The sequence below is a fragment of the Ammodytes marinus genome, assembly GCF_949987685.1.
Source record: "Ammodytes marinus genome assembly, chromosome: 7".
Lineage (NCBI taxonomy): Eukaryota > Metazoa > Chordata > Actinopteri > Uranoscopiformes > Ammodytidae > Ammodytes > Ammodytes marinus.
In genome coordinates, this window is record NC_137211.1 from 17,291,626 (window position 1) to 17,305,651 (window position 14,026).

General features: G+C 44.3%; 2 protein-coding genes across 2 annotated transcripts; both read right to left on the reverse strand.

Annotated features, from left to right (window-relative positions):
* Positions 1–283: 283 nt before the first annotated feature.
* LOC307253167 (cytosolic sulfotransferase 2-like) lies at positions 284–2,704 on the reverse strand (the record flags this gene model as incomplete). The annotated part of the gene is made up of 7 exons (XM_080031065.1): positions 284–396; positions 496–670; positions 1,172–1,269; positions 1,354–1,480; positions 1,590–1,690; positions 1,961–2,086; positions 2,566–2,704. The coding sequence occupies 7 exons, from the start codon at positions 2,702–2,704 to the stop codon at positions 284–286; spliced, it is 879 nt and encodes a 292-aa protein (XP_079887191.1).
* A 1,503-nt stretch (positions 2,705–4,207) lies between these two features.
* Positions 4,208–8,105, reverse strand: LOC307253164 (cytosolic sulfotransferase 3-like). The gene is made up of 8 exons (XM_080031062.1): positions 7,969–8,105; positions 7,522–7,660; positions 7,289–7,417; positions 6,109–6,209; positions 5,751–5,877; positions 5,556–5,653; positions 5,264–5,438; positions 4,208–4,936 (listed from the first exon to the last, which is right to left on the reverse strand). The coding sequence occupies exons 1-8, from the start codon at positions 7,990–7,992 to the stop codon at positions 4,824–4,826; spliced, it is 906 nt and encodes a 301-aa protein (XP_079887188.1). The 5' UTR covers positions 7,993–8,105; the 3' UTR covers positions 4,208–4,823.
* Between the last annotated feature and the right edge of the window lie 5,921 nt (positions 8,106–14,026).

Genomic DNA, 14,026 nt, shown 5'->3' on the forward strand with positions numbered 1-14,026 from the left:
TATAATGCCTGGACTATACTTGAAGAACAATGTGAGCACTCAGCAGCATTGTGTTGACTGATTTGTCTGTAGGCATCTGAAGGCATCTTCACCAGTATCTGATTCTTTAACTGAAATTAAAATAGGATTTTTACCGATTTATTTGCTTATTTATATCTATCTTATAACATTTGTCAATATCACTGGATAATTGTCCTCCAATGATTAGAATCAATCAGTGATCAATCTATCATTTACAATCACTTATTAAATTAATCACAGTTAAGGACTCTTCGTTTTGCCTCTAAACTGCAGTACGAAACTGCAATGCCGGATTCTTCATTTTCTGTTTGCAGACCTTATCAAACTGTTCATCCTGGGCCACAGTGAAATGGTTCTTCCAGTCACCAACTTTCCCTGGAGAAGCAAAAAGAATAATTCTGGTCATTTCTAAAAAATCAGCGACAAAGGGATTTGAGCACATTTTGGCGATAACAGAATTTAGTAGGTCACTACCTTTTCTCATGAAAGGTGACACGTTCTGATTCATACTTTGGACATTGGAATGGTTGATCATTTTGTTTTGTTTCATATTGTCAAACTTCACTCCAGTTGAGACTATTTCCTTTTCCTCAGCTGAAGGAGACAAACCAAGGAAGGAACAGAGTCGGTCTATTTCACGTCCAGAGTCCTGCAGAAAATGTGAGAAACTCTGTTAGCTTGAGTCACATTAGAATATGCTCATGAAGGGCGCCCTTAGCCCGCGGTCGTTCTCTGCATGTCACTCCCCTCTCTGCCCCATTTCAACTCTGTCTCTACACTATCAATAAAGCATAAAAATTCCCAAAAAAAAATATGCTCATGGCTTGCCAGAAATAGATGATATATTTGGTGTTTGATACCACTCCCATATGTGTTCAGTACATTTGAAACAAGCTTCATATTGACTGTACAAACATGAGCGTGGTATAGATAATATAACTTTCCTCAAAAATGCAAATAATAATTTATCTAAGAAATGTCAAACAAATCTATTGAGCAACCAACGGAATTGAAAACATTCCTGAACAGCAAAAACACAATATACATTTTCTTTGAAAGCAGTGTAAACATTTTCAAACATCAGTGTTTAGTAAAGGCAAGTTTGCTGATGTAAAAGGGTCATGACAATTATTGAAGGGAAACAGCTCACCTCGATCAGATCTTCGTAGAACATGTAGTGAAGTTTTGAATGAGTCTGTTTCTTCTCCCACCAGCCGTTCACGTGGTCATACCATGATCCAAACAGCACTGAAACCAAAGAACAATGTATGAGAAATAAAGGAAATCAGATGATAGTGGGCTTTCTTTATAGTAAACATCTTTTGAACTCGCCTTTGCCCTCATTGAATTTCTGTAGAAAGGTGTTCCAGTCACCTGGTTCTGGATGCCCATTGTTCATGCGGCCAAAGTGGAAATAAGACACTACATTGTCCTTGGCATTACGAGCCACATACACTATCTACACAAGGAGAAAACACAAGAAATTATATTCTATCTGCACAATAGTTATAAGGGGTTCATAACTCACTTCTTTCAAAGAATAAATACTGTATATGCATGGATTTTACCCGGCAGTTCTGCTCCCAGAAGGACTTGGGTATGAACTGCACTGGTAAATGAGTTTTAATGAGACGAGGAGTGGTGGGAAGCTGGTCCGCCAAGTCTGTGCCTTTTGTACATAGAAGCATTAGTCAGTAACTGATTACATCCATAGTTTGACTTGTTTCCACACCAACATTAAAAAACTTGACCAACAGTAACGTTGTAAAGTTATACAATATCTTTAAATGGCCTGGTGGCCAGAAACACATAACTCCAAGTAAATAAATTAAGGTTTACAGCAATCACTCTTTAAATTGATATAGCAAACTTTTTTAGCAAACTGTTGCCTATTGACAAATCCAGCAGCCCTTTTCCCTTTGTCATCGCATGACTGTACCTCTGGGCAGAGAAGATTTGCCGAACTCCAGAAACGGCACCCTCTGGTTAAGAGGAATGGACTGACGCTCTGGACATGTCTCCCCAAAATGCAGGAGCTCCAGTATGTAAGACACCCAAGTGGTTCCTGAGATTAAAACACAAATGATGGTCAATAGGCTGGACGTATAAAACAAACTAATTCATATCATTTAATAAACATGAAAGGATATAGATAAAAGTATAGATTTTCCCGGATGTGCCAATGCTTGATTTTAATGCATATCTATTCATGCTTCACATACTTTTTTGCCGCTTTAAGAATCAAAAACTAGTACCATGCATAGATACATAGATACATACATACATAGATACATACATACATAGATACATACATACATACATACATACATACATACATACATACATACATACATACATACACACACACACACACACACACACACACACACACACACACACACACACACACACACACACACACACACACACACACACACACACACACACACACACACACACACACACACACACACACACACACAGACATCTTCCTTTAAAGTTAGATGCGTCCACATTTTGATATTTTTACACACACAACCCCACCTGCTTTAGGATAAGTAGCTATAAGGATGTCATCTGGTCTCGCTTTGAAGTTCTGTACGTTGTCCCAGTTGTCAGTGAAGTGTTTGGTCATGGAGACTCCATGAAAGTCAAACAGTGTTGGCCGAGTTGGCTGCTCCATCTGCGAGAATGTCTTATTTTATATGTAGAATATCAATGTGACACTTTGAATATTGTCCATGCTACCAGGACTGACACAAACACTAAAACAAATTAGTCTTTAATCATTTTGTCCTGTTCAGATATGAAATGATCAAATTGTAACCTAGCCAGTACAATATAGAGTCATGATTCAGTAATGTTGTGGTGTTTTGCATCCAAGAGAAAAATAAATAAAGCAGAGCCTGGCACAACAGGAGTGAAAATGAGCATTATTAGGCCCTTACTTAAACAAAATTCCCAAAATTATAACATCTCCTTTTCTGACTCAAACTGAAAAGAATACACTGAAATACACAAAAGAACAATGATAGCTCAACATCAACACTTACAGTAAATAAAATAAATGTAACCCTTTATTATTATTAAGTATAAAAAAAGGCAGATTCATTTCTTACAATGATTTAGAGGCTTCTTTGTTGCACTAAAAAAAGTGTATGACTGGTTCACTCCTGTCAACTCAAATAGGGTCCAGATTGGGAATGAGGTGCCTGCATTCCTGTTTGAATTATAACTTTCTAGTGCAGCATATATCTAAAACATAAATATTTTAAACCCGACCATCTCCCTTTTTGTGAATATTTAAGTTCAAAGTAGCTTACTGCACACTCACACTGCAGAGTAGGTGTTTTTCAAATCAGTGGTTGGTCCAGATCACCCACACTGAGACGGTAAAGTTGGTGTGAAACATTAAATGGGGCTTGTACTTCCTGAAATGAATGTAGGCGGGTAAATACTGTTCCCATGGGAGATTTTATCAGCTTTGAGTCTGACTGGTCAAATATAGAACACATAGGTCCAAAGAAAGTCAGATTAAATCAGGCCACACCAAATCAAATGAAAAAACATTCCATTTGTTTGTCTAATCAGTTTGATATTAAAACACAAAATTATATAATAGAAGGTGTGACTGATTGATATTTTAGTTCTTTATTTTATATTTATATTGTCAAAAGTATTCATTTATGAACCCCAGTTTAAAAAAGGAGCATTACTAAACTGAAGTCTTTTTTCTCTGTGTCTGATATGATGAATGTTACCACCACATTAATCTCCTCAAGGTTAGATTTCTGCAACTCACTGTACCTGGGTGTTGGCCAGTCCTCTTTGTCTCGCTTGCAGCTTGTGCAGAATGCTGCAGCAAGACTTTTAATCTTGGTACCATAAAAAGAGACAGCATTACACAGGTAGAATCCCTGCACAGCATCAAGATTGTTTTTTGCAAAAACCTTTAGTGATAATAATCAAGATCCATTATTACAAATCTTACACACACACACACACACACAGGTCTGTTGTTTATATGGATTTGGGACTAAAGCTGCATACAGTATGTGAAAAAGTAATAAAACCACTAGGGAGCAGCAAAAAGCTTTAATAAATGGCTGGCACTATCTTGTGGTGCTAATCATCATTTCTAAAAAGCTGAGCATTATGAAAATGACTCAAGTAATGAGCATGCAGAATAACATTTAACAATGTATAATACATAACATTTATCTATTACACTTTTTAATATTCAATCTTTCAAATACAACATACAAATACAGTACGAACAGTACAAATTAGCTTATTTTTTATTGCAAATATAATATATTTGATATAGGCCTACAATGCAATGTACATTGTGTATACAGTTGCTGATATTTTCCTCAACATCTCTTTACTGATTTTTATCACAGTTTGTAAATGTGTGTGGATAATATGGTTTATGTGATACGCAAAGCTAAATTATTGGCTACATTCTTTTCACACACACACACACACACACACACACACACACACACACACACACACACACACACACACACACACACACACACACACACACACACACACACACACACACACACACACACACACACACACACACACACACACACACACACACACACACACACACACACACACACACACACACACACACACACACACACACACACACACACACACACACACACACACATTCTCTTATGACAGAAGTAACAGAAACTCTCCACACCTTTGCTACTACATTAGAGGCATCTACAATTTGAATGTCATGTCATGGACCAATCTCTACACAGCCTGTCCAGTCCTGTTCAAATGTCAGTGCGGAACTGAAGTAGAGGATCCTTCATCTTTTTCTTGTAGTCTTCATCAAACTCTTCATTCTGGGCCACAGTGAAATGGTTCCTCCAGTCACCAACCTTCCCTGTAGAACCACAAAGATTCAGCCGGGTCTCTAAGTGGAACTTGGAGATCGGAATTTGTTTCATTTTATAGCCTACATACGTACATACAGTACACACACACACACACACACACACACACACACACACACACACACACACACACACACACACACACACACACACACACACACACACACACACACACACACACACACACACACACACACACACACACACACACACACACACACACACACACACACACACACACACACACACACACACACACACACACACACACACACACACACACACACACACACACACATAGTTCTTTATCTGCTTACCTTTTCTCATGAACGGTGAAATTTTGAAATCCATGGCTCCAACGGTAGAGTAGTTGGCCATGTCGTCCTTTTTCATTGAATCGAACTGGACTTTGCTTTCAACTATTTCCTTTTCCTCGACTGAAGGAGACAAACCAAGAAAGGAGCAGAGTTTGTCTATTTCCCGTCCGGTATCCTGGAAACACAGTGTTCAACTGTCATCTTTGTGCCATTACCAGCTAGAGGATAGCTAGCGGATAGCTATAGAAAAGTAGACTCAATAAGAAGAGATTCATAAAATAAAACAAAGCACCTCAGCCAGATCTTCATAGAACATGTAATGGAGGTTGGAATAGGTCTGCTTCTTCTTCCACCAGCCGTTCACATGGTCATACCAGGGTCCAAACACCACTACAATGACATGCAAGTCTTTCAGTAGTGTTTAGCGGAACACTGTCCAGCTCTGTTCAAATGTATTCTCTTTTATGATAGTAATATTCACACATACTTTTCCCCTCCATGAATCTATGGAGATAGCTATTCCAGTCCCCAGGCTCCGGCTGACACATGTTCATGCGGTCAAAGTGAAAATAGGACACCATATTGTCTTTGGCATTGCGGCCCACGTAGACTATCTACAAAAGAAAAAAAGATATATTTGAATTATCTGAGGAACAACATCACGAGCCATAGTATGCTTTTTCTTCGTTAGTTGTAGTTAATGGAGGTAGACATCTCTCAACTACTTCTGCTTCTCTTTCTCATCACCTCTTCAGATCAGTCTTTAATTTTAATATGAGTCGTTAATGCTGCTGAAATAACTTTGTCCTTTATATTCCGGCATTGATAACACACAAACTACTGACCTTGCAGTTTTGTTCCCAAAAGGACTTTGGCACAAACTGGACCGGAAAATGAGTTTTAATTAGACGAGGAGAGGTGGGGAGATTGTCCGCCAAGTCTTTGCCTAAATGAAGAGGAGAAGATTGAGTGAGCAAAACCGTCATCCTCTAAAGCAGGGGTCTCCAAACTTTTTTCACTGAGGGCCACATACAGAAAAATCTACGAAGGGCCGGGCCACTTTGCAAAAATAACACATTTATCAGGACATGTAGCTGCTCTGATGTTTAGTTTCATAGTGTCTTCGTAAATTGTAATCCTTCTTCACGGCAACACTTTCCTTGCACATTAAACAGACACATTTCCCCTCTTGTTTATATGCCAATGATACACCCAGTGTTTTCTGCCTTTGCGTCCAATGTCCAGCAGGGTGAAAATAGTATCCAGCCGAGGTCCCGACCCTCCTAGGGGGGTCCGGGGGTATGCCCCCCCGGGAGATTTTTTAAAGTGAAATGCATGAATCTGGTGCACTTTGAGAGGGAAATTAAGAGGCTAAATCTGAAGAATTTTGTATGAAAAAAAATGGAGACACTGTGTCAGATGAATTAGAAACTATTGGAGAAGGACACATGGATTTTCCATAATAATATTAATTTAAAATAAAATATTATGCAGGGTCCTCTGGGATGGGCTTGTTGCTCATTTTCTTTTATGGGACATATTTCTCTGTAATATAATGAGTGCATTTAAATTATTTAAAAATTAAAAGCGCCATATTACATTATATTTTTAAAATGTACCACGGGCCAATCAATCAGTGTTTGACACCCCTGCACTAGTGGGTTAACTAAGAAATGCAAAAAAAAAAAAAAATTCAAAGGGCCATATTACATTATATTTTTAAAATCGGCCGCGGGCCAATAAAAAGCGGGCCGCGGGCCGTAGTTTGGAGACTCCTGCTCTAAAGCGTTAAAGTGTGACAGACAGACAGACAGACAGACAGACAGACAGTGTGTTAAATACAGTGTCTTGTTAGAAACATGACTCTAATTAAAGGCATTTGAAGCTTTCAAACACAATGATACAATTCATCAAAATTTAAGCAAAAGGTAGAAAATCGCCCATGTTATAGTGAAGGTAAAAAACGATTTTTTGTATCTTAATGAGGAAAGTTTGTAAAAGAATATGTTTGGTCATCTGCCCAACCTGATCCAAAAGAAGGGAAGTCCATCTCCAAGAAAGGCACCCTTCCATAGATCGGGATGGATGTCTGACGCTCTGGGTCTGTCTTACCAAAATACAGCAGGTCAAGAATGAGGGAAACCCATGTGGTACCTGAAAAGAAATACAGAGATAACAATGGTCCGAGGCAATCCCCTCTGTACACATCTTTTATGAGCTATAAAATATTAACTAACTGATCATGTGTGTGGGCTGACCTGCTTTGGGGTAAGTTGCGATAAGGATATCATCTGGCCTGGCCTGGAAGTTTTGAACGTTGTCCCAGTTGTCTGTGAAATAGGAGATCATGGAGACTCCATGGAAATCAAACAGCTCTACTCGAGGGGCTGACTTCATCTTAAAGAATCAAGACATATGATAACTGAGTAAGAGAAATGAAACTGCAGCAATTTGGCGTTGAGGAGGGAAGAATGCAAACAACATTGGTCACAGTTAGTTTCAGAAAGTCAAGTCAGATTGTTTTAAAAAGTAACTTGTGTAAGTTTTCTTAGAGGCAGCAGAAAACATGTTGAAAATACAAAGCTGTTGAGCATGCATATTGAAAATTCACTCTACAAATCCATGCTCATTAGCTTGTTACATTACATGACATTACATGTGTTAACCAGTAATGACTGAAAGTAAAACTAAATGTATCTCCTTACCAAAAAAGATGAATCTAAAGACATACTTTGCCCGGCTCAACAGATGTGTGGAACAACTGCTGGATTCTCTGCAGTATTTCTGACACTTTTCTCTTCTCCTGCTGTAATTTTTCCCTGACAAGTGAACTATTTCACTTCCTTTCGCTTCTCGTTGCGCAACACTGTTTCTATTGTAACTGAACACTCAGTCCCAGGCGGGATAGGAAAGTCAAGCTCCTCCCTGTCCCACCAGATTTCCCTTCCCTCTGAAGTCAGTATGGAATGGTCAGTATGATTACATTGACATTCTTGGGTGGGTTTCAACAGGAAAGAACAATAGATGAGTCTCACGATCAACAATCCTCAAATACAGGGTACACTCCAATACCTTGATTTTTTTTAACCATTACAAAGTGAAAGTAGTGTTTGTTATTTACAACCATGTGTGCACATTCAAACATGGCCAGCCACTTGGGAATTATCTACAAAGTTAGAGGTTAAACTCAAAACACATGCCATTCTTTCGAGTTTTGGTTTCATAGTCTCTCAGTATCTGTTAAACCAACCCAATAAATAAAGTCTGACTAGTTCCACTTTGTTTTGCCCCCCAACAAAATAACTAAAAACTGTTATATTTATAATATTCATGTACTGTATTCCTGTAACCATCTGGTTCCTGCTCTTCAGAAACCACCAAGCTAGCCTATATATCTTTCTCTGAATTTGATTCAAGGCTTTATTGGCATTGCATTTGACGTGCAACTGAAATCACATGGACATCAACACTAGACATCAGAACAAATAGATAACAACAACATAAAAGAAATAAAGGAAAAAATACTTAGGATGAACTTTTTTTGCAACACAAACTAATGTATAACATATTAAGATAAAATAAAACTGTATTGTCTGTTCACATGGGAAATGTTTAACATCACATGCTCCTACAATCTAGAACAACATAAAAAATACATTTGACATGAAAAACAATATCTGCACAATATGTGTCATGCACACACAAAGACATGATTCAAACCTCTTCAAAAATTCCATGTGGAGAAGTTTACTTGTCTGTGGATAGTAAGGCAGTGAAATAAAACAATCAAATGAAATAAATGAAATATCCGTACATTTCCAAAGGTTATATTAGAACAGAAGAGAAAAAGGATCCATACGATTTAGTTTAGTTTATAAGAAAAATACTGCACCTTGTGATTTCCAGGTTATAACTCCGTGTTCAAAAGTAAGTTTAGTTAACAAAAATGCTGCAATACACCCCTGATTTCCTGATCACCCTAGAAACAAACTTAAAAGAAGGAAGTTCATTTCAGTCCACTCAGTAAGTGTCAGGAGCTTCTCCCTCTGCCCTGTTAACAGCACTAATTGCTGCCGCTCCACTCTGCTCAGCCACACCTGTATCCACTCCTGCCCTAATTAACCGGCCAGCTGCACTGCATTCCCTGCTCATTACCCTCTGTATATAAACCCTGGTTTTCAGTCACTCCTTGTCGGATCGTCTGCTAACCAGCACCAGTTACTCTGCCTGTTTCCTTACGCTTCTGACTCCTATCTGCAATACCGGACCTGCTCTTCTCGTTCTCTGAACATGCTCATACACTCCCTTTCCCCCAATCCTTTAATAAACTGTTGAACGTGACGCTATTGTGGTCCTCGTCTTGTTTGGGTCTGACAGAACGATCCGACCAAACATGGACCCAGCGCACGTCTCACCCAGCATGGAACTCGACAACCCTGGACAACCCGCCGCCATGCAGCGCCTGGAACATACAGAGAGTAAGGTTTACCGCATGACAGATGACGTCGCCTCTCTGCTCCAGTTCAGCCAGCAGCAGCAACAACAGATTCAGCAGCAGCAACAACAACTTGCCATGGTTATCCAACTTCTCACCAACCTTACTCCTCCGTCAGCTTCAGCCAGTCTGCCCACCGGCCCAGCTCCCGTGTCCTCTGCCCCGGTCACTGCCGCCGCAGTTGTTGCCTTCCCCGAACCCAAGATTGGCAATCCTGAGCGGTTCAATGGTGATCCAACTCAGGTACGAGCATTCCTGACGAGCTGCCGTGTCCAGTTTAGCCTGCAACCCCGAACCTTTGCCACTGAGGGGGCTAAAGTAGGTTATGTGATCACTCACCTGACGGGACGGGCTCGACTGTGGGGAACGGCTGAGTTCGAGCGCCAGACCCCTGCATGTGCTGCCTTCAACCTGTTCGCCGAGGAGATGCTTAAGGTCTTCGACTTGGGATCCACGGCAGCTGAGGCATCACAGACCCTGATGAGTATTCGCCAAGGCAGAAGGACCGTGGCGGATTACTCCATCGATTTTCGTACAGTGGCAAGTCGGAGCCCCTGGAACATGGAGGCGTTGGTGGTTGCGTTCCTCCACAGCCTAGCGGACTACATAAAGGATGAGTTAGTTTCCCATGATCAACCCTCCACCCTCGATGAAGCCATGGCTCTGGCTGTCCGCATCGACCGCAGGATCCAGGCCCGTCGTCGAGAGGGGGGGCGCAGCAGTCCATCCACCAGCACACGGAGCAGCTCGACCGCTCTCCCGTCTTCCTCTGCCACACCATCTTACCAGCCAGACCAGCCTGAACCGATGGAAATCGGCCGCGCCTCACTAACCCCTGCAGAGCGACAGCGACGCATCACCTCTAACCTGTGTCTGTACTGTGGCGGTGATGGGCATCGTGCCGCCACCTGTCCAGTAAAAAGCCGGAGCTCACCGGATGTAGGAGGAATCCGGCTGGGTTCATCGAACATTCGGTCCTCCACCAATAGTAAAACCCTGATCCAAGTCTGTCTTTACCTGTCTGATACAACCCACACTCTGGCAGCCCTGGTGGACTCTGGTGCAGAAGCAAACATTATGGACACAGAACTTGCTCGTCAGCTGGGCTTGGGAAGCCACCGCTTGTCCGCTCCCGTGCCAGCCCGGGCCCTGGACGGTCACATACTTGGCACAGTTACCAGCATCACAGCTCCCATCTCAATGTTGGTGTCAGGCAACCACCAAGAGACCATCCGCTTCCACCTACTCTGCTCCCCGGGCCAACCCTTAATCCTGGGTCACCCATGGCTCCGTCTCCACAATCCTCACCTCGACTGGGCCTCCGGAACTGTCAAAGAGTGGGGAGATGACTGCCACCTGACCTGTTTGCGTGCTGCCTCGCTGCCCACCAACTCTATACCCCCCAGCACTGCCCCTGACATTTCTAACCTTCCTGAATGCTACCATGGTCTCCGGCAAGTGTTCAATAAGACCAAAGCCACATCTCTGCCCCCACACCGTCCGTACGACTGCGCCATTGACCTTCTTCCTGGATCTACTCCACCTAAGGGTCACCTCTACTCACTGTCTCCTCCAGAAAGAAAGGCCATGGAGGATTACATCAGGGACTCCTTAGCAGCTGGTATCATCCGCCCGTCTTCTTCTCCTGCTGGTGCCGGGTTCTTCTTCGTGGGAAAGAAAGACGGTTCTCTTCGGCCCTGCATTGATTACCGAGGTCTGAACGACATCACTGTGAAGAACCGGTATCCTCTGCCCTTACTCACCTCTGCTTTTGAGCTGCTTCAGGGATCCACAATTTTCACCAAGCTGGACCTTCGTAATGCGTACCACCTAGTGCGCATACGAGAAGGCGACGAGTGGAAAACAGCATTCAACACCCACACCGGCCACTACGAGTATCTGGTCATGCCATTTGGCCTCACCAACGCACCAGCGGTATTCCAGGCTCTGGTGAATGATGTGTTGCGGGACATGCTGAATAAATTCGTCTTTGTGTACCTGGACGACATCTTGATTTTCTCCAGAACCCTGTCTGAACACACTCGTCATGTCCAACTGGTCCTCCGTCGTCTCCTGGAGAACTCCCTCTATGTCAAAGCTGAGAAGTGCGAATTCCATGTTCAGTCTGTGTCATTCCTGGGATACATCGTGGCTGAGGGAAATATCCAGATGGACCCCGCAAAGGTCTCGGCAGTTTCTTCCTGGCCAGTTCCGGAGAATAGGAAGAAGTTGCAACAATTCCTTGGCTTTGCCAATTTCTACAGGAAATTCATCCGGAACTACAGCACCGTCGCCGCTCCCTTCACCACTCTGACCAGTACCAAACATCCCTTTGTCTGGACCCCAGAGGCTAACAAAACCTTCCAGACCCTCAAGGCCCGCTTCACCACGGCACCCATCCTCCTGATGCCGGATGCAGACAGACAGTTCATCGTCGAGGTGGATGCCTCGGACATGGGAGTCGGGGCCATACTTTCTCAACGGGCAGAGGAGGACAACAAAGTGCACCCCTGTGCATTCTTTTCCCGCCGGCTTTCGCCTACAGAGCGCAATTATGACATTGGAAACCGTGAGCTTTTGGCCGTCAAGCTTGCCCTGGAGGAGTGGCGTCACTGGCTGGAGGGGTCCACGGTGCCGTTCCTGGTCTGGACAGATCACAAAAACCTCGAATACATCCGCACTGCCAAGCGCGTCAACTCCAGACAATCCCGCTGGGCCTTGTTTTTCACCAGGTTCAACTTCACCCTGTCATACCGCCCAGGTTCACGTAATACCAAGCCGGATGCTCTTTCCCGCCAGTTCCAGAAGGAGGACGCCCTTTCCCAGGAACCTGCCCCCATCCTGCCTGATCCCTGTATCATAGCTGCTTTGACTTGGGATGTCGAGGAAGAGGTTCAAGAGGCAATCCGTGACCATCCCGGCCCCAGTGCATGCCCTGATGACCGTCTCTTCGTCCCTGAGAACTTAAGATCCCGGGTCATACAGTGGGGACACAACTCCCGCCTTGCCTGCCATCCGGGTTCAGCCCGCACTTGCCATCTCCTTGCCCAGCGCTTTTGGTGGCCCTCCTTGAGAAGGGACGTCAGAGAATTTGTCCGTGCTTGTCCCACCTGCAACCAGAACAAATCCTCCAATCAGCCACCCGCTGGATTACTCCAGCCTCTGCCGGTGCCCTCACGACCCTGGTCCCACGTTTCCCTGGACTTTGTAACAGGCCTGCCCCCATCGGATGGTATGACTGTCATTCTCACTGTGGTTGACCGGTTCAGCAAGATGGCGCACTTCATTCCCCTCCCGAAACTGCCATCTGCTAGAGAGACAGCCCAGAGTGTTGTAGATCATGTCTTCCGTCTACACGGGCTGCCCAAGGACGTGGTCTCAGACCGAGGCCCACAATTCACCTCTACATTCTGGAAGGAGTTCTGCCATCTTCTAGGGGCCACAGTAAGTCTCACATCTGGGTTTCATCCCCAGTCCAATGGTCAGTCAGAGCGGGCGAACCAGGAACTGGAGAAGGCGCTCCGTTGCATGGCTTCCCGTAAGCCCCAGACTTGGGCGCAACAATTGACATGGGTAGAGTACGCCCACAACTCCCTCACCTGTTCTGCCACCGGTATGTCTCCATTCCAGTGTGTATATGGCTACCAGCCCCCTCTGTTCCCCAGTCAGGAAGGAAAGGTTTCCTGCCCGTCTGCCCTCGCCCATGCTCGCCGGTGCCGCCGCACCTGGTCACAAGCCCGTGCCACACTACTCAAGTCAGTAACCAGCTATGCCACTGGGGGCTGTCAGCCAAGGACCTGCCGCTGAGGGTGGAATCACGTAAGCTAGCACCTCGGTTCCTCGGCCCATTCCCTATCCAGAGGATCATCAGTCCTACCGCAGTCCGGCTCCAGTTGCCAGCTTCCATGAAGGTGCACCCCACTTTCCATGTTTCAAAAATCAAACCAGTGCATGTAAGCCCACTGGTCCCAGCGGCCCCTCCTCCTCCTCCTCCTCGCCTCATTGACGGTGGGCTGGTGTACACCGTTCGACGCCTGCTTCAGTCCAGACGGAGGGGTAGGGGCCTCCAGTATCTCGTCGACTGGGAGGGCTATGGGCCTGAAGAGAGAATCTGGGTGCCGTCCAGTCGAATTGTGGACCGGACTCTTATCGCCGACTTCCACCGTCTGCACCCGGACCAGCCTGCTATCCGTCGGGGTCGTCCTAAGGGGTCCCGTCGCTCCTCCTGCCCAGTTCCTGACCCTGCCCTGGCCCCTGATGGTCCCTCT

Coding starts and splice junctions, on each gene's coding strand:
- LOC307253164 (XM_080031062.1), bottom strand. CDS start 7,992: ATGTCTTTAGATTCATCTTTTTTG. Junction 5,654..5,750: donor TAGATTCATGGAGGGGAAAA/GTATGTGTGAAT, acceptor ATGTCATTGTAG/TGGTGTTTGGACCCTGGTAT. Junction 4,937..5,263: donor TTCACCGTTCATGAGAAAAG/GTAAGCAGATAA, acceptor GTGGTTCTACAG/GGAAGGTTGGTGACTGGAGG.